Source organism: Lynx rufus, unplaced genomic scaffold (assembly GCF_022079265.1).
Source record: "Lynx rufus isolate CCGP_SWC_20201006 ecotype Redwood Valley unplaced genomic scaffold, mLynRuf1.p SCAF_34, whole genome shotgun sequence".
In the NCBI taxonomy this organism is placed as follows: Eukaryota; Metazoa; Chordata; class Mammalia; order Carnivora; family Felidae; genus Lynx; species Lynx rufus.
This window is the reverse complement of record NW_025814850.1, coordinates 4,139,024-4,161,970: the sequence shown is the minus strand read 5'-3', so window position 1 is coordinate 4,161,970 and position 22,947 is coordinate 4,139,024. Positions and strand designations below refer to the sequence as shown.

General features: G+C 38.9%; 2 protein-coding genes across 4 annotated transcripts in view; both read left to right on the top strand.

Annotated features, from left to right (window-relative positions):
• Nucleotides 1-280: 280 nt before the first annotated feature.
• Nucleotides 281-22,781, top strand: LOC124522070 (lysozyme-like protein 6). The gene is made up of 5 exons (XM_047093257.1): nucleotides 281-305; nucleotides 492-650; nucleotides 1,535-1,613; nucleotides 15,734-15,877; nucleotides 22,538-22,781. The coding sequence occupies exons 1-4, from the start codon at nucleotides 281-283 to the stop codon at nucleotides 15,762-15,764; spliced, it is 294 nt and encodes a 97-aa protein (XP_046949213.1). The 3' UTR covers nucleotides 15,765-15,877; nucleotides 22,538-22,781.
• The window catches only part of LOC124522056 (EF-hand calcium-binding domain-containing protein 13-like), a 44,237-nt gene continuing 43,340 nt past the window's right edge, over nucleotides 22,051-22,947 (top strand). For all 3 annotated transcript variants that reach the window (XM_047093240.1, XM_047093241.1, XM_047093242.1), the window contains exon 1: nucleotides 22,051-22,609. Coding sequence is in view for 1 of the 3 variants with exons in the window: in XM_047093242.1 (XP_046949198.1) it covers nucleotides 22,580-22,609 (30 nt within the window). In the remaining 2 variants the exon portion in view is untranslated. The remainder of the gene's footprint in view (nucleotides 22,610-22,947) is intronic.

The window sequence follows — 22,947 nt, the reverse complement described above, 5'->3', positions numbered from 1 at the left end:
CCGGGGAAGAGCATTCCAGGCAGAGGGAGCAGGCAGTGCAAAGGCTTCTTCCTCCTCCATGGTGGGGCTAGCTTCCTTCTGCCCAGGTTTTGCACACACCTGTCTTGTGCTGTCCTTCTCGTTTTATCTTGTCTTACGGTCCTTTAAGGTGTGTGTCTTCATTCTTGTACTATAGGCCCTCTGAAGGCACCAGCTGCCTTTGACCCAGCTAAATGTCCCTCACTGGGTTTTGCACGGGTCACGGCACACAGTAGGCGGTCATCAAGTGCAGGAGACGCGGATGGACAGCGGGATGATGAGCGGTTGTACTGAGGGGCAGGTGGATGGACCGAAGGGCGAGGGGAGAAGCTAATGGGTGTTTCCAGCCAGCTTGCCCCATCTAGCCTCTTAGGCCTTGTTCCTTTCTTCTGCTTCCCCGTCTCCCTTTCTCCTCCGTATCCTTTGTCCCTCAGTTCAGAGCCCTCTAAAAACCTTCTTCTCCCTGTTCTAAGGGCTGTGCCTGGCTTTTGTGGAGAGCAACTTCAACCTATCAAAGGTAAATGAAAATGCAGACGGCAGCTTCGACTATGGCATCTTCCAGATCAACAGCCGCTACTGGTGCAATGATTACAAGAGTCACTCGGAAAACATTTGCCACGAGGACTGCAAAGGTCTGGCCGGGGTCTCAGGGTGGGAGAGGTGAGAGGATGAGTGGGGTCTACTCACAGGACTTCTCTTCCCACTCCAAGCCTGGGAATGCACCCAGAGGGATGGCCCGAGGAGTCCGGGAATGCCTTTGCTGAGCAGAGGATTTGACTAGTGGCTACGATGCCCCTCCGGTTAGGAGATTCTCCGGCGTGCAGGCTCCAGAAAGGCTCTGCACACCCAGTAGCAGAGGACAGCAGCGGCCAACATTTATCAAGAGTGTGTTATATACTAAGCACTTCACATGCCAGCTTCTCATGCGGTGGAAACTATTATGATCCCCGCTTTACAGACGAGCAAACTGAGGCCCATAGAACCAGTGCTGAATGCCAGACTGGTGGCCCTGAAGGCTCAGCTCTAACCATCAAGTACTGACTTTGTTTGGTTAATGGCCTGGTTGATTGGAGGCCAAGGGCAAACTCCCCACCTCAGAGCCACTCCTGGAGGCTCCACAGGTCCATGACTTTGCCCCTTACTCCCTCTTTCGTACTCTGATCAACATCCCTGCACTCTTGACCTGAAGAGCCTCTCTCATTAGGCAAGGTTTACCTTGGCCTCTGTGCTGCCTGTTTTGACATTTCCTTTCCCTAGAAACCCTCAAACGTGGCGTGAACCAGCATGTACCCTAGCTAGGATGTGTGGTAGTAAACATACATTTACTCCTGCCCCCACCCCTAGCCACCCTTGACCTCTAGCAGCCATTGTAGAGATATCTCAATGGGCCTCTGGGAGGGAGCCCTTGCCTAATCTGGAAGGACTCAGCCCCTGGGGGGCAGGGAGAGCCAGTGTCTGCCTCAGTCTCTGGGACTGTCCTCTGTGTTCTCACGGGTATTCTCTGTCTCCCCTTCAGAACTGCTGAGCCCCGATCTTCTCTCAACCATCAACTGTGTGAAAAAGATTGTGTCTGGAGCAGGGGGAATGAAGAACTGGTGAGGAGGTCACTGTGGGACTGAGTTAGCAGGCAGAGCCCCAAGAAGGATGTAGTGACAGGAGGGGACAGGAGGCAAGGACTCGACCCCTTCTGACCGTCTAGAAAAACGTGGGAGAGCGGCGGGGCTCGGAACTGGGACTTACAAGACTTGGGATCTGGGTCTTTCTCTGATGTTGTATTAAAACCGTTTTGGACACAGTAGCAAAGCAACTTGAGTGAGCTGAGGGAGATGGCTTCAGAGGGGACAAGGTGTCTCACCGAGCTTACCCAAGGGGTCTCTTCTTGGGAAGAGAATGGAGGCGGAGCTGGGAACTGTCAGTGTGGCTCTGCTGACAAGTTTTTGCCTCCTCGTGCATTTCCTTCACTACTTTCTTTGTAGGGCAGTATATTCTGCTCCACATTCCAGAGGACAGATCGTGGCTGCCCCCAAGCTAACGGGCTAATGTTCTGAGCAGTCACGGAGACTGGCTAGTCTCAGCCCCAGAGTCCAAGGGGCTGGGATAGAGAATCTGATTGGCTCAGCTTGGACCCATCATCCCCGCGTGGTTCAATGAGCTGTAGGTGTGGGAGCAGTTAAGCAGTACCCTCATGCTGGCCACGGGTGGGGGGTGGGGCTGGCCCTCTCCATAATTCGCAGCAACATTTTCTATAAAAGGTGCGTAGCTCCTCAGCTGAGCAAATACCCCCAAAGCTGTCAGCTTCCCAATGGTAGACAGTGCAATGGTTGCTTCACTTTTCTGAGCTTCAGATTGGAGATGGAATGGAAAAGTGAGTAAGACACACGGATAAGAATATCACATAAAAGAAAATATATGTAGCCAATAATCATATAAAAATATTTTCCATCCTCAGTAGTCAAAAAAAATGCAAATCAAAATCCTAATAATTTTATTTTAAAACATCTGGAAAAGTAATTGCTCTTTTGTTGTCAGTGTCCAATACTTTAATCAAAGAAGTAAATAATAGAGAACTGATTACATTTACAGACCATTCCAAGCTTATTAAGGAGGAGAGATAAGTTTAGAATAAAAATGGTATAGATAAGTTGAAGGATTGGTCAGAAGTAAAATAAACTTAATACACACAATGGCACAGTAATACTCTGAGGTTAAAAGCATCAAGCTACTCAAATAAAAGATGTGGATTGGTTATTATAAAAAATTTGTAGATGGAGAATACTAGGAGTCAAATGGACCACCAATAGAATGTTACTTAGCAACCTAACAGGAACTGACAAGTTGCAATGGTGTCATTCGTCTATCTATCCGAGTCACCCCAACATTTTTTGAGTGCCTACTGTACACAACTTTCAGAGGGTATAAAAATAAAATAATAAATATAAATCTAACTTTTAGAAAGACTAAAAAGCAACTCTATTTTTTCTGACATGTTTATTTACCCATATGTTAATTCTCTTGACATAGAATTTTTTGGAGATTTATTATTAAAATAATTATTCAAAGTGGAAATAACCTTATTCTCTGAAAGCATAGGAGAAAAGAAAGGAGAAAATAAAACTTATGTGTAATCCCACTACCCAGAGCTGAACTTTGGTATTTTTACATATATTTTTCTAGGATTTTTCTAAGCATGTGTGTGCGTGTGTGTGTGTAAGTGTGGTATATACATATGCATAAACACATAATTAGAAAATATATATGTTGACTCACATGCATACAATTTTGTTACCTTTTTCTATTAACTTTATATGTTAGGCAACCTTCCATGTAAATAAATATAGATCCACACTGCCTTTTTAAATATTTAATTTTTTTTTTAACATTTATTCATTTTTGAGAGAGAGAGAGAGAGAGACAGAGCATGAGTGGGGGAGGGGCAGAGAGTGGGAGACACAGAAGCAGAAGCAGGCTCCAGGCTCTGAGCTGTCAGCACAGAGCCAGGCGTGGGGCTCGAACTCACAAACCGCGAGATCGTGACCTGAGCCGAGGTTGGACGCTTAACCGACTGAGCCACCCAGGCACCCCAACACTGCCTTTTTAAATGGCTGTGTGCCGGGGTCCAGCCCCAGCAGGTCCAGGGGTTCCCGAAGGATGCACGGCGTCGGCGAAAATAACAAATGGACACGGACAACAACAGTGTGTTAGACTGGCCGCTTTATTGCGGCAAACGTGGCATTATATTTGTTAGCAATTTCCTTGTAGCGTGCGTCATCTATGTTTCTTGGCTTTACCTAATTCTAAAAATGTTCCTTTGTGTAATCACCCATTAAGGGACAACATGGTTATTTTCTTGTAACGTTACAAGAAATTGATTAATTTCTTCATATTATTTTCATTATGTATCTACGTTTATTTATAGTCTAGAAAGCGTTTGCTTTGCTATTTTCATGAAAGGTCATCTATCTCTCAACACCTCAAGTGGAACATTTACAGGGACATGACTTCTTAATTGTTTCTTTGAACCATTTGTGTATAAGGAACAAAAGTTATTCGCTTTGGTCTGGGGTGCCGGGAGGGAGCCAAGAGGGCCCTGGGAACCCACGCCTTCTGCGCTCCCAGGGAGACAATGTATACCTAGGAACTAATGAACCATTCTGTACCTTAACCCACCAGGTCCAGTTATCATCTGGAATGCCTCCTGGGGGCCAAGTGGGCCTAGGGGTTGGAGTAATTTGTATCCATAGATACATTCCTTTGTTGCCAGGGTGGGGATTTCAAATCCATTTGTCCCCCTCCCTGGCTGGGAAATATATGGGGCTATCCTTCCTTTAGGTAGAGGAGTCTTTACAGGGGGTGGCAAGGGCTGGATGTAGGCCCGCATAATTTCCCTGCGGAATCTTATTTCTTTCCCCCGTGGTCCTTTTCCCAGGGGACCTGTCATGGGCAATTCCCCAACCGACAAATCCCCAGGTACTTTCATTGGTAGGGGGGCTGCCCTGACCAATGCTAAGGCCAAATCACATAAAAGCAGGGGTACAAGAAGCTTCGCTGTCGGTGGGCCACCATGCAGTCCCGATCCATCCATCACCCGGGCCCTGCCATCAGGCTGGTTTTGGCAGCTGTGAATTTTTCTGTGGAACAGATCAAAGCACAAAAACAAATTGTTTTGAAAAATAAGCTATATAACAAATAATCTAAATAAATATGTCATTTCTAATATTTTTGCTGTTATAAGCAGGGTTTTTTCTCTTTATCTCATCAGACAAAAGATAGGTCACTAAAATTGAAATTGCTAGGTCAAAGGATATGAACATTTTAAGGCTTTTAAGTAATACTGTTATTAGAAATTCAAAGCAATAGGGGCGCCTGGGTGGCGCAGTCGGTTAAGCGTCTGACTTCAGCCAGGTCACGATCTCGCGGTCTGTGAGTTCGAGCCCCGCGTCAGGCTCTGGGCTGAGAGCCTGGAGCCTGCTTCCGATTTCTCTCTGCCCCTCCCCCGTTCATGCTCTCTCTCTCTCTCTCCTCTCTCTCTCTGTCTGTCCCAAAAAAAAAAAAAAAGTTGAAAAAAAATTTTTTTTTAGAAATTCAAAGCAATAAATCTTTAGAGCTTTAGATTTCAAGACTTCAGATGTAGTTTCTTCCAGTTACCTGGATTTACAGTTGGGGAAACTGAGGGACAGAAAGATAAAAGTGTACTCCAAAGCCATACAACCTATTTTATTTTATTTTATTTGTTTTTATTTTATTTTAATTCCAGTTAGTTAGCATACAGTGTTGTATTAGTTTCAGGTGTACAATATAGTGATTCAGCAATTCCCTGTATTACGCAGTGCTCATCAAGATAAGTATCCTTTTCATCCCCTTCACCTATTTCATCCATCCCCTCATCCACTTTCCCTCTGGTAACCCCCAGTTTGTTCTCTATAGTTAAGAGTATGTTTGTTGGTTTGTCCTGTTCCCCACCCCCACCCCCCACCACTTTGTTCATTTGTTTTGTTTCATAAATTCTACATGTGAGTAAAATCATATGGTATTTGTGTTTCTCTGACTGGCTTATTTCACTCAGCATTATACTCCCTAGCTCCATCCATGTTTTTGCAAATGGCAAGATTTAATTCTTTTTATGGCTGAATAATATTCCTGTGTGTGTGTGTGTGTGTGTGTGTGTGTGTGTATCACATCTTCATTCATCTATCGACGGACATTTGGACTGCTCCCATAATTTGGCTATTTTAAATAATGCTGCAATAAACCTAGGGATGCCTGTATACCTATGAATTAATGTTTATTCTTTGGGTAAATTCCCAGAGGTACAATTACTGGATCATATGGTAGTTTTCATTTTTTGAGGACTCTCCATACTGTATTCCACAGTGGCTACACCAGTTTGCATTCCCACCAACAATGCACAAGGGTTCCTTTTTTTTTCTACATCATTGCCAACACTTGTTTTTCCTTGTGTTTTTAAATTTAGCCATTTTGATAGGTGTGAGGTGATATCTCATTGTGGTTTTGATTTGCATTTCCCTGATGATGAGTGATGTTGAACACCTTTTCATGTGTCTGTTGGCCATACGTAGGTCTTCTTTGAAGAAATGTCTGTTCCTGTCTTCTGCCCATTTAAAATGGATTATTTGTTTTTCTGGTGTTGAATTATATAAGTTCTTTATATATTTTGGATACGAACCCTTTATTGGGTATGTCATTTGCAAACATCTTATCCCATTCAGTAGGTTATTGTTTAGTTTTATTGGTTGTTTCCTTTGCTGTACCAAAGCTTTTTATTCTGTGGTAATCCCAGTAGTTTATTTTTACTTTTGTTTCCCTTGCCTCAGGAGATGTATCTAAAAGGATGTTGCTATAGCTGCCTCTGTCAGAGAAATTACTGCCTCTGCTCTCTATTAGGATTTTTATGGTTTTAGGTCTAACATTTAAATTCTTAATCCATTTTGAACTTTTGTGTATAGTGTAAGAAAGTGGTCCAGTTTCATTCTGTTGCATGTTGCTGTCCAGTTTTCCCAACACCGTTTGTTGAAGGGACTGTCTTTTCCAAATGCATATTCTTGTCTCCTTTGTTGAAGATTAATTGGCCATTTAACTGTGTGTTTACTTCTGTGTTTTCTATTCTGTTCCATTGACCTATGTGTCTATTTTTGTGCCAGTACCACACTGTTTTGATTACTACTGCTTTGTAATATAACTTGAAATCTGGAATTATGATACCTCCAGCTTTCTTTTTATTTTTGAAGGTTGTTTTGGCTATTTGGAGTCATTTCTGTTTCCATACAAATTTTAGGATTGTTAGTTCTAGTTCTGTGAAATGCTGTTGGTATTTTGATAGGGATTGCATTACATTTGTAGATTGCTTTGGGTAGTATGGATCTTTTAACAATATTCTTCTAATTCGTGAGCCCGGAATGTCTTTCCATTTGTTTGTGTTATCTGCACATTCTTTCATCAGTGCTTTATAGTTTTCTGAGTACAGATCTTTCACCTCCTTGCTTAAGTTTATTCTTGGTATTTTATTCTTTTTGGTGCCATTGTACATGGGATTGTTTTCTTAATTTCTCTTTCTGCTGCTTCATTATTAGTGTCCATACAAACAATTTTAGATAACATATGTTAGTTTAAATTTGTATTCCTTAATTTTTACATTGAAAAAAGTGTAGACCTATATTGAATATCTTGGTAAAAATTGCAAATACAAGAAAAAGTTTAATAACTGAATATAAAGGTTTTTTTTTGTTTTAAGTTAGTATTTTTAGCTTAAAGAAGTTTACAAATTACAAAATGGAAATTATCTCTTCACCTCAATCTTTCACTACAATTCTTCATAGTACACACTGTTAATAATTTGGTAGGTAGTCTTCCTGGATATTTGTTATATACCTTTTAATTGGTCTCATATTGATTAGTGGTGAAGTTACCTCTAAAATTTTTGCTATTACAAATAATGCTATAAAGAGCATCCTTGTTCATCAATTCTTGCACATTTGTGTAAATATTTTTATAGGATAGATTTCTAGAAATGAAGAAGCTGGGTCATAGGATATGCATATACCTATAGGAACATGGTTTATGTCAAGTCATGTTATGTTGTCCAGCTTTATTGAGATATAATTGACAAATAGAAATTGCATATATTTAAAGTGTACAACGTAATGATTTGATATACATATACATTGTGAACTGATTACCAGCTATCAAGTAAATAACATCTCCATCACCTCACATAGTTACCTTTTTTGTGTGTGATGAGAACACTACTCTCTTAGGATATACTCTCTCAGCAAATTTCAAAGATACAATATAGTATTATTAACTATAGTCACCATGCTGTACATCAGATTCCCAGAACTTGTTCATCTCATACCTAAAGTTTGTATCCTTTGACAAACATCTGCCCACTCCCTCCACCCTCCAGAATATGTCATATACATAGAGGTTACATTTTCTTTATTCATCTGTTGGTGAGCATTTAGGCTGTTTCCATTTCTTGGCTATTGGGCATAATGCTGCAATGCTTGAAGTGCACATAGTTTTTTGAGATAGTGCTTTTATTTCCTTTGGGTATCTATCCAAAAGTGAGCTTGCTGGATGATATGATAGTTCTGTTTTTAATTTTTAGACAAAACCTCTGTACTGTTTTTGGAATTGGCTATTCCAATGGATTTTAAATTATCTGCGTATTTTATAGTTTTATTGAGGTATATACTTGACTTATTTAAAGTATACAATTTGAAAATTTCTACATATGTATATACTTGTGAAAACTCAATCCCATTATAGCCCTTTGTAAGCCCCCATTCTCTTTCCACAACCCCCCCCCACTACTTCCCAAGCAAACACTAACCTGCTTCTGTCACTACAGATTGTTTGCATTTTCTAGAACTTTATATAAATGATATCGTGCAGTAAGTACTCATTTTTTTTAGTTTGATTTCTTTCACTCAGCGTAATTATACTGAGATTCATCTATGCTTTGGTACATATCAGGTTTATTTCTTTTTATTGCTAAGCAGCGTTCTCTCTTATGGATGTGCCATGATTTGTTCATCCATTCATTAATTGATGATGTTTGGATTGTTTCTAGTTTTTGGCTATTACAAATAAAGCTGGTGTAAACATTCATTTATGTGTCTTTGTGTAGTCATATACTATTTTCATTTATCTTGGGTAAATACCTGATGGTAGGATAACTGGGTCATATGGTAGGTATATTTGAATTTTTTAGAAACTGCTAAACTGTGCTTGCAAAGCAGCTGAATTATTTTACATTGTTAGGAACAATTTATGACAGTTTCAGATGCTCCTCATCCTTGTCAATCCTGGAATTGGTGAGCCTTTAAAAATTGTCATTCTAATAGATGTATGGTGTTTTCTCATTGTGGTTTTAATTTGCATTTCCTGAATGATCAAATGATTTTGAATATATCTTCATGTGCTTTTTTGCTCCCTGTATATCTTATGCCCATTGAAAATGTGTTTGTGTTCCTACTATTGCGTTTTGAATGTATGTATTCTGAATACGAGTCCTTTACTGGATATGTGAGAGAGAGCACAGGCAAGGGAGGAACAGAGAGGAAAGAGAATCCCAAGCAGGCTCTGCCCTGTCAGCACAGAGCCCTATGCGGGGCTTGAACTCACCAACTGTGAGATCATGACCTGAGCCCAAATCAAGAGTCGGAATTTAACCCGCTGAGCCACCCAGGCACCCCAATTTTTGAAGAATATCTTTCAACTTAAGTTCATACTTCTGAAGAAGTCTAGTCTACAACTATTTCTTGTATGGATTGTGCTCTTGATGTTTTATCTATAAGGTTTTTGTTTAAACCTAAGTCACATAGAAGTCAGAAAACAAATCAAAATAATTGATTGAAATTTGCACAGATGTTTCATTGTGTCTTTGAAGGAAAGGAGAAACCACTCTCAAGTTATGACACTGAAAAAGAAATTTTGAGGTAGACAACTTGACAAATTTTCCAATCCAGAAAGTGTTTCTGTGGTTTAGCAATGAGAACAACTAAGCCTTGTCAATTTCTCTGACAGTAGAAGCCTGCAGACCACCAGAAGCACTGAAATGTTCTTTTATAAGTTACTTTGTTCAGATTACATTAATTTAAAATGTAAATTTATAATAAGTTTCTTCCAAACACAGATAAACCCTTTCAAAATTGGCCTCATTTACTATATGAAGAGGAAAATGACGTTAGAGTTATTTAACTTGAAGAATCTTGAAAAATTCAGATGTTCCTTGACGCAGATCTATGCTTGTCTAGAAAATGAGACAGAAGAATCCTGATTCTGTGTTTTGTCACACTTTGTAAACCTGGCTTTTCAGCTCTAGTTGCTCATCAGAGATGACCTGTGCATTATCATGCAGAAAAAAAAGCTCCATCATTTCAACTTCTCATTCAAACCAAGCAATAATTTCTTACTGAAATTTTCATTTGTACAATTTAGATTTCTTTCTTTCTTTCAATAAATAGGCATTACTTTTTGCATGATAAATGAGAGGATTTTTTGGGTGAAGACTTTAATATTGTGCAATATTTTGTGCATTTGTTCAATACATTTTGTGTGTGTGTGTGTGTGTGTGTGTGTGTGTGTGTGTGTGTGTAATGAGAGAGAGAGAGAGAGAGGGAGGAAAGGAGGAGAGGAGAGAAGGAGATGGAATGATTTGAGGCAAAGCTTTCATTAGAGTCTCATCTGGATCTGTAATCTCCCCTAAAACCACTGGTATAGAGGGTCTTAGCTAGAACACAATGAAATCAGTCCTATTCTTTTCAGGCAAAACCATTATATATGTAAAATTGACAAGTTGCATGATTTTTTTGCACCTAATGACAAGTATAAAAATTAGAGCTTTGAGTAAAGAATATTGCAGTATCTTAAATTCTAGTCTATATCATTTTGATTATTGCTGGGCACTATTTACTACATAATTAAAATGTGTAATTATGTTTTATGATAGGTTTTCTTTTTACAGTCTATATTTAATGTTAGTGCTCCTCTAGACTATCAGTTAATTGTATTCACATTTTTAGTTTGCATTTTTATCTTATGTTCTTAATGAGTTTGCTAATGCAGTTTTTTTCCTTCTGTTTCTGAACTATTATTGTGGTTAATGGAATGCTGGATTTTTCAGATTTCCTTAAGACTGTGAATGATGTTTGTTATTTGGTCTCCCAGGATCCAGGTAAAAAAACGATTCTTCAAAATTGCAGAAAAGAATGATTTTGATTGTCACTGATTTTAGGGTGGGATGGTTATATGAATTTAGGTTTTTTTCAGATCTCTCACATAGTGTTTTCCCCTGTAGCCTAGGTTGAGAACAATTAGACACGAGTTATTTCATAAAAGGCACTAAAAACCTGTCCACAGTATCCTAATTTTCTATCCATAATCTCCACTTTTTCCTGCATGCAACTGCTAGATTTTCTTAACACACGATTTTTGTCATATCATTCTCCTGCTCAAAAATTTAGATGCTTTTCCTGTGATGAAATGAATGTGGTCCAAACCCTTATGCTTGACATCCTCACCCCCTTATAATTTTTCTTGCCACTTTCCTCTTGGTAGAATCTTTTCCAGGCAAGAACCCCGTGCTCCAGTTATAGACACAAATGTCTATACATGCCAATTTCATTCTTGTTTCCAGGCCTTTCTTTGTTCATGTGGTTTTTTTTCTTTTTTTCCCTTTGAAATCTCATATCTGTTTTCTTCTCCAATGTGAATAGTACTTTCTTTGCTCTCTTTGGAATCTGCTTGTATTTCTCCCTAAAAATTTCAGACACTGATGGATCTCCTAACAACGTTTAGTTTACACTCCTGTAAATAGCAAAGAAAGTGATTGGAAGAAATATTCGTGTTACTGATAGAAACAGTGCTTCCAATATTCTGAGATCTCTAGGGTTTGTGACCTAATTTTAACAGTTCTTTGGGTTAGAACAAATCAAGACAGAAACCAGTTCCTTGGTTTTGCCATTAGGCAAGATCAAATTCCTATCATCTGTCCTTGGGGTTATATATTTCTGTCAACCAGCCTGTATTTTCTTGGAATCAAGGATATATGAATGTGATAATCTTCATATACCTGGATAAGAAGCAAGAGGCAAGAAAAACTCTTTTAATGTTTATTCATTAATGTAGTGAATGTTATTTAATACATTACCGTATGCATCAATTAGCAATATAGATGTGATGCTTGGCTTGCTTTCCCTCTTTGAATTTCTTCCTACTTGGCATTTTGATTAACTCCTATAGCACTGGGTTTCCTCTTTGTCTACTTGGTTTTCAGCTTATAGCTTTTTCTTGACTATAGATTTGTAAGTGTGTTTGGGTACCTAAGTACTGCCTGCTTGTCGAGCCCCAGTTGAGCTATCATGTATTCCTTTGTTTTTCAAGTTCTGGTTTTCTATTTTGACCTTATTTTTTATTTATGGTCAAATGTTCTGAGACCAACCAAGAAGTGCCAAATTTCTTTTCTTCCTCTTAAAACGGTATGCCTAATTCTCAAATACACTATTTTTAGTAAAATATCCAAGCAATATAATAGTATATAAATGTACAATACCCTCTTTAATCCTTCCTATATTAAAGTTAATGTTGACTTTAGCATCTTTTATTATATGCATTTATGAATGTATATAAATATTTACATATTTTGTAAGAGAAAATGAGTTATCAGTTACTAGGCAGAAGAGAACTAGAGTACCTGGGTCTTACAGAGGCAAGTGAAAAGATCAAGCATACAGTTAGAAATCAAGAGACCCTAAGAAAATAAAAGGGAAAAATATGATCATCTTATACTTTTAAGAGAAAGGGATCATGCTATGTACTTTGTTGTCTAGCATGAATTTTTTTTTTTTAACTGAGTAATATGTCTTGGAAAGTTTTCCCCATGCCAGTAAGTGTAGGTCTGCCTTTTACTTAAAAAAAATTGTTTTTAAGTTTATTTTTATTTATTTTGAGAGAGAGAGATACAGAGCAAGTGAGGGAAGGGCAGAAAGTAAGGGAGACAGAATCCCAAGCAGGCTCCATGCTGTCAGTGCAGAGCCTGATGTGGGGCTTGATCTTACCATCCATGAGGTCATGACCTGAGCCAAAATAAGGGGTCGGATGCTTAACCAACTGAGCCACCGAGGTGCTCGATCCTTTTATTTTTTAATAGCTGCATGGTGTCTGAAAAATGTAGATATACTATAATTTATTTAACTAATCCTTTATTGATTCTAATTATCTTCCTAGTATAGACACTTTCACAATGAATATCTTTTCTTATATTTTATACATATTTATTTTCACATTATAGTTTATATATGTATGCTTGTGTCCTTAAGTGCCTTTTAAGGCAAAATTAGTTGCCAATTATTAGGTAGAGGAGAACCAGAGGGACCCTATGTGTGCCTTGGGGCATGCCTTCAACACTCAGACAGATAGTTTTCAACTCTTCCTTAGCCTTCACTTCCTGCGTGTGTATATCCTCAATGTAAGCCAGACCTGAGCGTTCAGAACTTACTCTGGTTTTCCTGGGTACAGACCTGTTTATGTGTGTGGCCATCTAGATGCTCAGGAATATGTTGGAACTTTTCAAAGGCCTCTACAGACGTCTCATTTCCCAGATTTTCCTCTTAAGCTTGTTTGCTAGCCTATTATTTGCCCCAATTGTTTTTTTTTAATGGCATGAATCTACATTTATTGACTTGTAAATAGGTCCATGGCATATTTTTAGTGAAAAGGCAGTATACTATATGTACTGTTTTAATTGAGTGAAATATTCACAATCGTTGATGAACGTAGAGACATAGAAAGGTATCCAAGTAGGATATTAATCAAAATGCATCATTTTTTGCATGCCCTGAATGGGAAATTTGTGTTGCTTTTATCTTTCTTCTTTGTACAGTTGTGGGTTTATTTGATTTTTAAAAATCATTGTGTCAGGGCCCCTGGGTGGCTTAGTCAGTGGAGTATCTAACTCTTGATTTTGGCTCAGGTCACAATCCCAGGGTTGTGGGATCAAGCCCCAAGTCAAGCTCCACATTGAGCATGGAGCCTGCTTGGGATTCTCTCTCTCTCTCTCTCTCTCTCTCTCTCTCTCTCTCCCTCCCTCCCTCCCTCCCTCCCTCTCTCCCTCCGTCCCTCCCTCCCTCTGCCCCTCTCCCCTGTTCTCTCTCTCTCTCCAAAAAAAAAATTTTTTTTTAATCCTAAAAAATATTAGTATGTCATTGGAAGAGCAGCAATAGCATTTAAGAGCAGGGCTCCTGAATCTGACTGGTTTTTGTTCATTTGTCTCAAGTTTTTACTTAAACTAATTAGTTAGTATATAGTGTAATACTGGTTTCAGGAGTGGAATTTAGTGCTTCATCATTTACATGTAACATCCAGTGCTTGCTCCAACTATTACCCACCACTTCAGACAGTTATAATGTTAACTAATTGCCTCTGATTGTGTTTGAGGAGTACTTCCAGGGAAAAGACTCTTTGCCTTGGGCAAGCTTTGAGTCCGGTTAAATAAGGCAGCTTGGCAAGTAGGGTCTTCCAGGGAGCCACAAGGCAGGTCTCATAATGACAGTTCTTAGAGAATGGGGCTTTGAAGAAGTTCCAAACTCATTCTTCTCCATTGGCTGTCAGGCTGCTGTTTTTCATCATGAGGGTAGGCTCTTAGTTTTCAAGGCTCCTGGGAAGCTGGGATGGCAAGATGGGAATAATGGCAAGCTAAAATGCCACAAAGCTCACTATTACTGAGGTTCAGCCGTTTTTCTGAAAGAAAACACTCTTTGGATGACTCTAAGCCTTTGATTTACAGCCAGAGTTTTGAAAAAAGTTGATTCTGACAGTTTGCGTCCGTGTTCTCACAGCTTTTATGGAGGAGAGGATTCTCAGAGGTCCTTCCTCTGCTACTTTTGCTCGCCTGGTCAATAACAACTGGTTGGTTGGATGAGTGAATAATGCCCAGTTCTTCCTCCATGACTGTGCAAATCTAAGAACTTGTGGATCAGTAGGCTCGTTATATCCTGAATTCCGAGAAAATGTAGTCTGACAAAAAGTGATTCGCTCTCTGAAGTTGATTATGGGAATTGTGTTTCCTTATCAAATTAAGGGGAGCGGTAGTTGGAGGGTCACTTAAATTTAGCATTAGGACACAGGTATCAATCTGTTTAGATTTTAAGGAAGACATCTGTTTAGGGAAAATTCTCTCATTAATATGAATATTTTCATTTAACTGTGTTCTTTCCAATTCATTTTTAAAAATTTATTTAAAGTCAAGTTAGTTAACATACAGTATAGTGTTGGTTTCAAGAGTAGAACCCACTGATTCATCACTTACGTATAACACCCAGTGCTCATCCCAACAAGTGCCCTCCTTAATACCCCTCACCCATTTAGCCCATCCCCCATCCACCTCCCCTCCAGCAACCCTCAGTTTGTTCTCTGTATTTAAGAGTCTCTTATTGTTTTTATCTTATTTTTCCTTTCCTTCCCCTATGTTCACCTGTTGTGTTTTTTAAATTCTATATATGAGTGAAAACATATTTGTCTTCTTCTGACTTATTTCACTTACACAGTACACTCTAGTTCTGTCCATATTGTTACAAATCTTTCCAGTTCATTTTTGATGTTAAGGACTGTTAGCGTAAGAAAATGAAGTTTCTGTGGAGAAATAGAAGACCTTTAAATAGTGGTTAAACCATTACTAAACTCTTTGTAATATAAAAAAATCTAAAGAGAAATTTTGCATCTACTCTGTTCTTTCTTTTACGCTATTTTTTCTAAATTACATTTTAAAGCAATTAATGATGCCCTCAAATTTTGGATTAAGCTGCCTTGCTATTATAGATTATACCACTGATAGATATGAAATTATTTTAGTTACAAGGCTTAACTAAGCGGTGAATATAGTATAATGAGATAATCCAGAGCTTTTAGCACAATGCCTATAGCTTTTAGCACAATGTTTGGCATATAAATAGCATTCAATAAATACCACCTATCATCGCTAATATTGTATCAGTAGTGATAATAGCAAAAATTACATTTATATTAGGAATGTGGTCAGAATTGGGCAAATGCCTACTTGCAGGTACAGTTTTAGAAAACCCTTTGCCTATGTAAAGGTATTGTACCCTGGTAGGCTATTGACACAAAATCAGCCCCTCCAAGAAAAGCTGTTGATTCTCATGATAAAATAGCTTCTTTCTTTGTTATATTTTTGCAGCATTCCAGAATGCCTTGAAGATTTTCTGTAGGATAAAAAGTGGTCGAGTTGCGACTGATGAACTGGCTGCTGTTTTGGATAGCATGGATATTCCTGTAATTCCTGAAACTTTTCAGGAAGTGATAAAACATGCTAGTATAGACAGTGAGTTATTTGAATTACTATGTAACTATATCTTTCTTGGATATCAGTGTGCTGATTCATCCTTTATCTCTCCTTGATTCTTACCTCTTGCCACCTATCAACATTGCTTACTGGTGTCTGTGGTAAGAGATAGTCTAGAAAAATTAAATGAGAAATTTCTAAAATTATTAGATTTTGGTATGTTTGATAAAAATCTAAGAGAAAAATGTATTTATTTTCTTTTCAAACTTACCTCTCTTCCATTTCTTGTTTGTGGAGAGATGGTTTCTTTAATGTCAAGGGCATTGGCTTCACAAACTTGGAGATCTAAATTTCTTGAATTTTTAACTTTATTAGATAGCTTTGATTACACAATCTTCTCATGCTATTCAGTTACTCTTTGCAAAATGTAGATTTTTAAAAAAAACATTATGGATATATTTAGCAGATGTTTTGTATTATATGTTTATATGTCACCAGGGGGTGTCTGATAATAATGGATTGATAAATGATTGATTCATTGATTATCCATGTATTTAATGAGTCAGATAGTCATTTAATATCTACTGTGCTTGGAACTATGCAAGGTGATACAGAGATGAATAGAACACATTTCTTTTTCCAAAGGAGTTCCCATTCTAGTGTGGAAAGAGTCAAATAAATGAAAATGATAATGTTGTATAGCAAATACTGTTATAGAATGTAGTTAGGCTGCAGATGTATACTGGAAACACCAGGGAAAGATCATCAGAGGATGTGATGTCTGAGCTAAATCTTGAAGGATCAGTAGGGGTTAGTTGGTTGAAGGTGGTAATGAAGAGTGAGAAAGACATTTTAGACTGAGGGAACAGTTTGTGTAAATATGGCAGGAACATTATCAGACATGGCATCCTTTTCCATGGGCTTCCACAGGTTTTTGTCATTTGTCAGTGGTGGCTTTTAGGGGGTCTTTGGTGGCTGGGATGTACTGTGAAGATAGAACCAGGCTGCATGGATTTTAGTAGGTAGTCATTTATGGTGAGTTCTGGGTTGATAGACGTAAGTGGAGGGATGTTCTGGAGCATAAAGATGCCCATAAAATAGGGATTTTAAAGCTTAATCTCAAGTCATATTATTACATAGCCTTTAGGGCATGCTCTACCAGAAGCAACAGAAATTACATATGAAACCACTGTGGCTTTTTTTTTTTCTTTTTTTTCTTTTTTTTTTTTTTTTTTTGGCTTATGGAATTCTGGTCTGGATTTCCAGGCTTTGTACTTGGGGAGCTAAACTGAAAAATTATGCTGATTTCATAGATTGTTGTAGGAATTAAATAGAACCTATTGGCACTAGAATAGTCTCAAGAAATAGGAAGCAGAAACCTGGGAATTACCCTTGGCAACTCTGTTTTCTCTGTTCTCCTCATGCAACCGTTGTGAATTACTATTATTTGAAACTTCTAGATATCTCTTAAATCTCTCTATTTTCCACCATTACCTTAGTCCAAGTTACCATAATTTTTCCTTAGGACCATCACTGTTCATCCTAACAATGCCACCCACATCCAGTCTTTCCTTTTTTTTTTTTAATGTTTGTTTATTTTTGAGAGGGACAGAGACAGAATACGAGTGGGTTAGGGGCAGAGAGAGAGGGAGAATCCGAAGCAGGCTCCAGGCTCTGAGCTGTCAGCACAGAGCCCAACGGGGGGCTCGAACTCACGAGCTGTGAGATCATGACCTGAGCCGAAGTCAGACGCTCAACCGACTGAGCCACCCAGGTGCCCCCACCCACACCCAGTCTTATCCCCCTTAACACTATGGACAGAATGATCTTTTCAAAACACACATCTGTGGGGCGCCTGGGTGGCTCAGTCAGTTAAGTGTCCGACTTTGGCTCAAGTTATGGTCTCAGGCTTGTAGTTTCAAGCCCCATGTTGGGCTCTGTGTTGACAGTTCGGAGCCTGGAGCCTGCTTCGTATTCTGTCTCCCTCTCTCTCTCTGCCCCTCCTCCCTCTCAAAAATAAATAAACATAATAAAAAAATAAAAAAACTTGGGGCACCTGGGTGGCGCAGTCGGTTGAGCGTCCGACTTCAGCCAGGTCACGATCTCGCGGTCCGTGAGTTCGAGCCCCACATCGGGCTCTGGGCTGATGGCTCAGAGCCTGGAGCCTGTTTCCAATTCTGTGTCTCCCTCTCTCTCTGCCCCTCCGCCATTCATGCTCTGTTTCTCTCTGTCCCAAAAATAAATAAACGTTGAAAAAAAAAAATTAAAAAAAAAAATAATAAATAAAAAATAAAAAAACCCCACACATCTGATCATGTTACCTCCTTGCATAAACTCTAATAATACTTCTTGGGATGAAGAGCCCTTTAAGGTCACGTACAAGGACTTGCAATGTCTGGCCTTTACCTTAGATCTCCAGCTTCATCTCAGACCACATTCTGCTTTGCTTACTGTGCCTTCTTAGAGTTTCAGTTATATACCAGGCTTCCTCCTGCCATAGCCTTTACATATATTCTTTTCTTTTCCTGGAGCATTCTTCCCCTCCTAGTGGATTACTACTTATACTTTGGATCTAAACTCAACTCTATTCTTTAAGGATGCTTCCATGACTTTTCTGACTAGGTCAAGTTCTCATACACTCTCACAGCACTAATCACAGTTGCAACTTTTATTTCTTATATTTTTTAAAAAGTTTTTCAATGTTTATTTTTGAGAGAGATAGAGAAATAGAGTGTGAGGGAGGGAGAGGCAGGGAGAGAGAGGAAGACACAGAATCTGAAGCAGGGTCCAGGCTCTGAGCTGTCAGCACAGAACCCAATGCGCGGCTCGAACTCACAAACCACGAGATCACGACGTGAGCCAAAATCAGACGCCCAGCCGACTGAGCCACCCAGGTACCCCTATTTCTTATTGTTTTGTGAAGATCTGTATCTCAGATAAGACGAAATACCAAGAAAGCAGATATCATGTGTACTTTTGCTCAATGTTGTATCCTCAGTACTCCATACAGTGCTTATGGCACATATTAACTGCTCAACAAATGTATGTTGAATGAATTAATAAGTGTCACCCTTCACTCCATCTCCTCCAACCAGAGAGAATAAGATTTTTTCATTTTGTCATTTTTAATAACCTGGTTGTGACTTAAGGTAAAATTCCTCATAGGGGAGGTCCTTGTCTTTTGACTAGGAAAATCATTTTAACAGGTATGTTTGATTATGAGAGCTAAAGCCTGTTGGGAGATACGTAGTTTGAGCAAAAAGGTAAGGTAAAGTACTCTATATAAGAAAACAACAGGAACTTAGAATACAACAGTGGCTAATGGGCAGCTGGAAGAGGAACACTGAGGGAACCTGAGAGTGGATGGGGGTCTAGCAATCAATAGAGAGTGGCTGTAGAAGTCTAGGACAATACTATGTAGTGCTTGCTGTGCTATAAAGAAATCCCTTACTCTCATTAATTTCAAGTTATCTAGTAGGAGTTGGTTATATACAATAGCCTTGTGTTAGTCATGTGGTGGGTGGATTTCAAGGAAAAAGGTCTGTAGGTTCTGTGTTAGGTAGGCTTGGGGTGGAGAGAAGATAGCACCTATAGGATGTGATAATGTGAGAGAGATCAGGAGTCCACGGGAATAGAAAACAAAACGAAAATCAACTGCCAGCGTATAAAACACTCAGGAATCTTCAAATTTTGGAGGGAGTATTGATTGCTGTTCATATAATGTATGGTGTGGGGTCAGGGCTATTTTACTTAAACATTAAAGGAAAGGACACCCTCAGAATGCCAAAAGTTTTGGGTTACCCCGGTAGTGGATATGGTTTCTTCTGTAACAGAATTTTGAAGTAAGGAGTGATCTAAGTCAGTTATCCCACTAGTAGAAGCCATAGCACCCTGGCATAGGTACTGTTTTAACATCTTGTTTTTGTATTTGGTTTGGTTTTTTGGAGCAATACTGATAACATGGAGAATATCTTCATGAGTATGCATGATGAAGAGGAATGCTGCTGGAATTTGCAAGGAAGTCTAACAAGCATTTGCTTCATTAAGATCTGGCAAGAGGAATATGGAAAATCACTGTGTGACAGTTCTGGTAGTTTGGTTTCTGAGATAGGATATTGGTGCAGTAGTTTTTTCTCTCGTGGGATTTACCAATCTAGTAACTGAACTGGGTGAAAAGTAGTAACTAGCATGATTTTTGATGAGAAGGTCTTTGATATTGTGGAGCTATTGTGGAGACTATGGAAATGTGTTAATAGTCATTTAACACCTTCAAAGTAATGTTGCCTTGAATATGACTTTGATGATGAGGATAATTTTTTTTCCCATTAGATAGTTACATTTTCCAGGTTGAATGGAAAGGAAAGTTCCAATATGAGCTTCCTCCAGAAGGACAAATGTAAGAGTGGGAAGCTGTTTTGAACTTCTCTTATGAAGTAAATGCTACCTGTAACTATACTGATTGTCTCAGTCTCAACCAGGAATTATTCATTGAGGTTTTGATAAGCTAGGTAGGGGGTCAAAATAGTAATTTCAGATTCTGTAATGCTTATTTGGCCACCAGAGACTATATAAATGGATAGTATTTGTCTTAGAGGTGTGTGAGAAGTATTTGTCATTGCATAGAAGAAGGAATAAATTTGAGCGAGAGCTAGTAAATCTATAAATGGTTGGCTACTGCATGCTCACTGGTCAGTCTTGGACCTCTTTCCAGAAAGGGGAGTTCTTTAAGTAGAGACCAGATATAAACAATACAGCCTTCTCCATTGGATTAATTTATGGATGATCCAAAAGAATACTTTTCACTGATCAAATTCAGGAATTTGAGGGCTGAAGCCTTGAATTATTTTAGGACTGATGCTTTGATCTAAGAACTTGGGATATGGACTCTATCTACAAAAGTTCCAGAAGTTCACTGGGGTGTTAGAACCACAATCAAGAACAGAATGAGGACAAATACCAAGAAAATAAAAAAAACAGAATGTAAGAGTGGCGCCTGGGTGGCTCAGTCAGTTAAGCGTCCAACTTCGGCTCAGGTCATGATCTCGTGGCTTGTGAGTTCGAGCCCCACGTCAGGCTCTGTGCTGGCAGCTCAGAGCCTGGAACCTGCTTCAGATTCTGTGTCTCCCCCTCTCTCTGCCCCAACCCACTTGCATTCTGTCTCTGTCTCTCTCAAAAATAAATAAACATTAAAAATAATTAAAAAAAAACCCAGAATGTAAGAAGCAGTTCTAATCAGAAGAGATGAAACTTAACATCAATTGGTCTAGCACTTCTTTGGTTGGTCAAATACTTACTTGCTTTGCAGTGATTTAAAGTCCTGGACCTGACATAGCTTACCAATTTTCAAAGAAGCAGAATGAATCAATCTTACCCAACACCAAAACCATAGTGTATATAATAATTCTTGGACTCAAAAGGCACATTAAAAACTGGCATCTTCTTTTCAGGGTCTTTGCTTATGCTTATAACTGAATAGTTGATTTTTTAGGCATAGGCTGAAGAACAAACCTAGTATTTTTATAAGTAGGTAAGTCAACACCTGGTCTTTCTCACCTTGGATGTCAAGCGAAGCCAGACATTTGGAGGCAAGAACTATTGGGTGTCCAGTTGGAACAACATTATTTGAGGTCACTGTCTCTGACCCCATTCTCTGTCATACACTGTCCAAGAAGGAAAATGGTTTTAGACAGAGGCAAGGGCAGGAATGGTAGGAAGTTATAATTATGGGAGTGCTGTACATGTGTAAGACGCCAAGTAAATGGTTTACTGCTATCCACAATGTAGACATTGCATGATTCTTTACAGCCTTTAGTATATTTATTCATTCAAAAATATTTTTTTAATTTTATTTTTTATTTTTTTCAATTTACGTCCAAATTAGTTAGTATATAGTGCAACAATGATTTCCGGAGTAGATTCCTTAGTGCCCCTTACTCATTTAGCCCACCCTCTCTCCCACAACCCCTCCAGTAACCCTCAATTTGTTCTCCATATTTACAAGTCTCTTATGTTTTGTCCCCCTCCCTGTTTTATCAAAAATAATTTTTAAAAAATAATTTTTTTAAAGTTTGTTTATTTATTTTGAGAGAGAGACAGTGCAAGTGGGAGAGAGGCAGAGAGAGAAGGAAAGAGAGAATCCCAAGCAGGCTCTGCACTGTCAGCGCAGAGCCCAACGTGGGGCTCGAACCCTTGAACTCTGAGATCATGACCTGAGCCCCAATCAAGAGTCAAACACTCAACTGACTGAGCCACTCAGGTGCCCCTCAAAAAAATTAGTTTTTAAGTGCTAGGAAGTATATAATTTGCTAGGCATTGGGGAAACAAATGACATCCTGTACTCTTGAAGAGCTCACAATCCAGTGAGAAAGACAAAAGAGCTAAAACTTGAAATTCTACCTATAGTAAATTCTCAAAACACTATTTATTAAATGAGTGAAATATTAACCTGATTACCTAGCTGTGGAGCTTAAAATGTGACTAATTTCTTTTGGTGGGAAACTCTTTTATTAAGGGAAAAAGAAAATAATGGTCTTTTATGTTTCAGTGTGTACTGAGCTATTAACAATTCTAGATATTATTCACAACCTCTGTTCCTACTTTCACACATCTCTGTGTTGTTTTTGTATTAGAATGGGATGGAAACTAGATTTGTGTTCAAAAAAGAAATAACAGTACTTGAACTTACTCTTTCTATTACAGGTAACCACATGGTGGATATTAGAGATATTCTATTTATTTTGGATGAACTACAGCACCAGTATGAAGATTTTTGTAAGTGAGCTCTCGTTGCTACAGCAAGTATTATTTATAAATAAGTTGCCTTTAAATTAAATCCTAATTTGTAGGTTTTATCATATGGACTCTGAAAGCCTTCTCTGACCCCATGACTCTAACTCTTTAAAAATTTTATTTTAATGTTGTATTTACTTTTTGAGAGCAAGAGAGACAGAGCGTGAGCGGGGGAGGGGCAGAAAGAGATGGGGAGACACAGAATCCAACACAGGCTCCAGGCTCTGAGCTGTCAGCACAGAGCCCGACGCGGGGCTCGAACTCACACACTGCGAGATCACGACCTGAGCTGAAGTTGGACGCTTAACCGACTGACCCAC

Bases quoted from the DNA above. Each gene is read 5' to 3' on its own strand.
- LOC124522070 (XM_047093257.1), top strand. From the start codon at position 281: ATGGACAGCGGGATGATGAGCGGTT. The intron at 306-491 runs GTACTGAGGGGC...CCCTGTTCTAAG, and splicing joins CAGCGGGATGATGAGCGGTT to GGCTGTGCCTGGCTTTTGTG. The intron at 1,614-15,733 runs GTGAGGAGGTCA...ATATTTTTGCAG, and splicing joins GCAGGGGGAATGAAGAACTG to CATTCCAGAATGCCTTGAAG.